The sequence below is a fragment of the Bidens hawaiensis genome, unplaced genomic scaffold (genome assembly GCF_021521415.1).
Source record: "Bidens hawaiensis isolate Kalapana, Puna unplaced genomic scaffold, B.hawaiensis_p1.1 tig00027063_1, whole genome shotgun sequence".
In the NCBI taxonomy this organism is placed as follows: domain Eukaryota; kingdom Viridiplantae; phylum Streptophyta; class Magnoliopsida; order Asterales; family Asteraceae; genus Bidens; species Bidens hawaiensis.
In genome coordinates, this window is record NW_027505086.1 from 238167 (window position 1) to 243487 (window position 5321).

The following is a 5321-nucleotide window of genomic DNA, read 5'->3' on the forward strand; positions in this document are numbered from 1 at the left end:
TTCGGTTAGGTTCACTTGTGCTAGTGAATAAACTATAGCTACAAATGATTTTATATAAAGTGTATTTGGGTTAGGATAAAATAGGAAGTTAGTTTTTGTCTAGGAATGCTAAGAAAATAATCATAACCATTCATATTATAGTGCATAGATAAGCTTAACTTTACAAATTGTGTTTTACTAAATTGAATTTTCATCAAATTGTTTATACCATTATCGTGTTTTTTTCATACCATTTATTAATGTTGAAAAACACAATTGATGGAGACGCTGACCGTTTTTCCAACGATGAAGATGGCAATCGTTTTTCTGGCGACCTTCCGGCGACCTTTCCCGATGATGGATGGCGGTGAAGTGGTGTCGGTGGTTGTAGGAGGTGGGTGAAGATGTTAGTGGGGTTTGAAGATGAAAGTGGTGGACCAAAACATTATTATTCCAAGCCTTCTTAAGAAAATCAATTTCTTTATCTAACAATTGTTGCGTTACCCTACAAGCGAAACAAATGTATTAACCGATGAAACAAATTGTTTCTATTAGGGTTATCATTTATAACCATTTATATCTACATGAATATGTGTTTTCGATATTAAAAAAAAGGATCATACAGGACCTATACTACATAATATTTCATCAACTCTTTCAACATAAAATTCATAAAAAAAGACCAATAAAAGAATAACAAAATGATGAAAAAAATAGGTAGGTAACATGAAAGGCATAACACATTTGATTTTATTGAAGATTTTGAACCATACTTTATTTTTCCTTCTTTAGTAAGCATCAAATAACGGTATCAAATTGGTATAATAAAATAATGCAGGAAAAATGTTACTTAAGTAATAATTGAAGGAGATCAATTACATCCATCAAAACTAGTAGAAAATTACATAATTGATGATATTGATATGCTAATGAATTTCATACATCAAAACTAGCATAAATGAACCATATCATACAATACAATAAAAATCTCAAATTCTTCACACATTTCACAAAAGGAAAATTAAATACAAAAATGTAAGCCTTTTCAAGTATGAAGTCTCCCACAAAAGCTCAATATCACACAAACATTAACAAAACACTCCTAAACATGATCATGGGATGTAACAAAACTATACACTTATCATACTGGTCAACTCATACTTTGACTTACACGGGAATAACATCAGGATTCGACGAGTCATAGCATCTCAAAACGATACCGTCTAGGCTTGCGGGAAGCATACATGTAGCCCATTGGCATCCGGTTGGAACGGGCTCGGGTGGAGGAACAATCATCAACACATTATCATTTCTTTGAACAACTCCCATCACACTCACACTGCTGCCTTCTTTAATGTACCTATGTTTTCATTTACAACCAAATATAAACATTAAAGTAAGAAAATTATTGACTATATAAGTAGACTAATCGGATGGTTACTTGTTTAAAAAGAAACGATAAACAAAATATACCCTTCTTTGAGACGCATCAGACGGTCATCACTAGATAGGTTTCTCTCAGCCAACCATCTTATGAACTGTGGAGACGCGTCTTTGTTGGATTGGTTGATATCAATAACAGCCGATTCTTCAACGTATGGGGTCACGCGGGCCCCATAACCGGTTTTAACTAACGCCCTCAGTCCCGATTGGAAATCGGATATGTAAAAATCCACAACATGTCTCTGCAGGTATTTACAAAAAAAACATGCAATTAAGAATCTTTTAGAAACATCAGTTAAACATATTTGATTATTTAATTTACCTCCATGGAACGTAGACCCCACGTGAAACGCTGATGTGTCGGGTTGGCAGCCTTTGAATCCCAACCGCGATATTCATATAAACTTGTGGATGTATAGACACATCTAGGAACCCTTTGGAATGATGACTCCAATGGTACATTTCCGCAAGTAACAACCTTCAAAGAAATCAATATTTTCTTGACTAACAAAAGTGTTTTCTCAAGAATATAAAATATAATTTCTATATGAAACAAGATGAATAGATGATGTCATTACATTATGGGACCTAATGTCCATTCTACTTTCTTGAAAAGATAAGATACCAATTGTCAAAATCTATCTATATCTTTATCTGTATCAATTTGGATACAATACAAAGGGGTACATTTAGCCTAACCCTTGATGGTAATGATAACAAATATATATTTTTGAGACAGCAACTGGAATGATTATTAATATATATAAGAAAAGAAAGAGTGAAACTAGAAAGTATATAAAATCCATAAAAAATGGAAGAACAATTATTTGCAATTTATACCTTTTCTTAGAGAGTGAACTTTTTTTTGAGTTAAAGACACATTTTTATTTTACCATATTTTAATATCACATAAAAACCATAAAATTGAATACGGATGATTTCTTGTATGAAATCCTAACCGCCCATAATTAACAAAAATGTGACCATTTTACTCTCATTTAACTTGTATTTGGTTTAAGAAATTTCTTAAAACTATAAGAATTTTTCTACCATTTTGAGGCAGACTTAAATATGGTGCAACTCCTAAGTTTCTGTTCATGTATTTTCCTAATATGAAATGTATGCTAACATGTAGTTCAATGCAAAAAAAAAATGGCAATTTAATAAGATCTCTTCAACTTATATCATATTCGTTTCAAATTCATATATATCATAGCAACTAGCAAACGGGTACTTCCTTTTAAACAAATTAGAATTAATTTCCCTTATTTAGTGTAATTTTCAAGGCGGATACAGGTTAGTTGAACCTAATTTAATGCAAGTAGCTAATATAATATTTAAACTACCTAATTTGTTATAAGATTAGAGACAAACAATAATAGGTATATGAACATACTATAATGAAGTATTAAGCATATCACGTACACAAATAAATGTATGCATAAATGCGTGTGTATATAAACGTATGTATATATAAATAATAAATGCATGCATAAATGTGTGTATATATAAATGCATAAATAAACATGTGTATATTTAAATGTATGCATAAACGTGTGTGTGTTTGTGTAACATACCCCCAAAACCTTGACAAACTGGCCATCTTTTGCTGTTCTAAGCTCGGCATCGGGATACTCGGAAATGAACTTAATAACCGCTTTTCTACCCCGACACACGTTCCAAACAAAAGGCAGGCTCACAATAGCAAAAAGCACACCGACAACAATAAGAAGAACCGGATTACCAACTGCTGCAAGTATAAAAACTGCAGAAATAAACCCCATCACAAACAGCATGACTATGGACCATAAAACCAACTTCGGAAAGCTCCTGAAAAACGAATATGAACCCTCTTGACTCAAATGAGTAACCGCTTGGTTCTTAACCATTGAACTGGTTCGTGACTTGATTGACAAGGATGAGTCCAATGGGCCCGATGACTTTCTGGGCCCACCAGATGAGTTAAGCGGTCCAGACAGAATCGGGCCGGATGTTATCAGACCCGTGGCGGGGAGAACCGGAGGTTGAGGTCCAGAATTGTGTCTAGGACCAGAAGTCAAACTTTGACCTTGAGACCCGTATGACTTTCTTATCGGTTCTCCGTGTTTGTTTAACGGGCCAGAACTGGTCTTTTTCATTGAACCTGAACCTGTAACACTGCCGGATAAAGAACTCATTCGGGTCATGGAATGTGATGATATTTGACCCGAGTGACCCGTATTGCTACCACTCATTGACCCGGTTCTTAATGGGCCACTGGTTAACTGTCCTGATTTTCGTGGCCCGTCAAACATCTTTCCTAATTCACCTGACTTTTTAATGTCACGGCCAGTGTAAGGTACTGCGGTTGAGAACATTGTTGGTGCCTTTTCTTTTGGTGGCTCGGGCCGCCCTGATACATATAAACCATTGTTTAACTGATGAGATGTGATCCGAGAACTCATTGGTGATGATCTTAAACACGGGTTGAAAGTGTACTACGCAAAGGACCGGTTTACCTACACAACAATTTTATAATATAAGTATTGTAACTTCATATTTCAATAATAAATAAACAATGACAGGTTACATCACTAGCTGCATAACGCACAACAAATAGAACTGAGATTCGGAAAAAAAATCGTAAGTTTAGGGCTAGATATCTAAATTCTTATCTAATTCTACATATTAGGGCTGACAATTTCTGACACGGACCTGTTAAAACAACACGAAACGACACGGAATTAAACAAGTTTGGGTTTGAGCTAACAAGTTTCGTGTTTTAAAAGGTTGATACGATTAAATTCATGTCCAAACAAGTTAAACACCTGTTAACCTGTTAATGAGCTGTTTAAACCTGTGTATATTTTTTTATTTTAAAAAATAAAATATCTTAGTTTTTTTTATATGACGAAATTCTGTCATCTGGGAGACTTCCAGGACCTCCCAACCCCTTGGTGCTTTAAAGTAAAGGCATATCAACCAATGGGGTGGGTGCCAATGCCCATTGGTTGATATGCCTTTAGTACCTTACGCTCCGACCCTTTAATTTTTTTTTAAAATAAATATATGTATTAACTATTAATTAAAAATTTATCAACTTTGGCACATTTTTGTTTAACTACATATGTGATATTTATCATATCCTTAAACACGTGGTCTCGTGTAACCTGTTTCTAAACATGTTAGTGTTCGTGTCTAGCACCTCGTGTCTTATCGTGTTAGAGTTAGACATATCAAGTACCAATCAAGATCCAATTTCAGCAAAACATCAATTACTAAAAAAATCAGTAAAAACCACAAGAAGATAACAAAATTCACAAATTCAGATACAACCAGCAACATTACACAGATCCAAAATAAATAATCAAATGTTACCCTAAAACATAACACAATTAATAATAACATTAGCAAACAATTAAACAATGTACATTAATTCTATAGGCAAAATTAAAAGCCTAACTGTTTGTAGCAAATTAAAACGAGTAAGAATCTAGTGGTCATGTAGATGAAGCAGTGAGTGAAAAAAACAGCATCTTGACATACATAGATACATACCTGTGTGTAAACATGGTAGACAGAGAAAGTGAGGATGAGAGAGAGTAAAATGAGAGGTTTGTTTGTTTGTTTGTTTGCAAGTGAAACTGCACTCTGCAAGTGTGTGTGTGTTTTGTGTTGTGTATATATATGGGGCACAGATTTTATCAAAAAGTAATGGCTTTTTAATTAAATATATTATATTATACTACTTGACAAAGACTGGTCACTATGGTGAGGGGCTTCGAAGCCTCTCCCCAGTGCCACGTCAGCGTCACGTGTGTACTGGGGGCTTCAAAGCCCCACCTCAAATATGTCCCTCAATGATGACGGGGCTTCGAAGCCCCTTAATTTTTTTTTCTTTTAATAAAACTAACAAACTT

General features: G+C 34.4%; 1 protein-coding gene across 1 annotated transcript; it reads right to left on the reverse strand.

Annotated features, from left to right (window-relative positions):
- Positions 1 to 1108: 1108 nt before the first annotated feature.
- Positions 1109 to 5074, reverse strand: LOC143610592 (putative membrane protein At1g16860). The gene is made up of 5 exons (XM_077085033.1): positions 4960 to 5074; positions 3000 to 3920; positions 1745 to 1900; positions 1453 to 1664; positions 1109 to 1339 (listed from the first exon to the last, which is right to left on the reverse strand). Exons 2-5 carry the CDS (start codon positions 3864 to 3866, stop codon positions 1147 to 1149), a joined length of 1428 nt encoding a protein of 475 aa, XP_076941148.1. The 5' UTR covers positions 3867 to 3920; positions 4960 to 5074; the 3' UTR covers positions 1109 to 1146.
- Between the last annotated feature and the right edge of the window lie 247 nt (positions 5075 to 5321).

Coding starts and splice junctions, on each gene's coding strand:
- LOC143610592 (XM_077085033.1), bottom strand. CDS start 3,866: ATGAGTTCTCGGATCACATCTCATCAGTTAAACAATGGTTTATATGTA. Junction 1,901..2,999: donor AGTTTGTCAAGGTTTTGGGG/GTATGTTACACA, acceptor ATTTCTTTGAAG/GTTGTTACTTGCGGAAATGT. Junction 1,665..1,744: donor GGGGTCTACGTTCCATGGAG/GTAAATTAAATA, acceptor AAATACCTGCAG/AGACATGTTGTGGATTTTTA.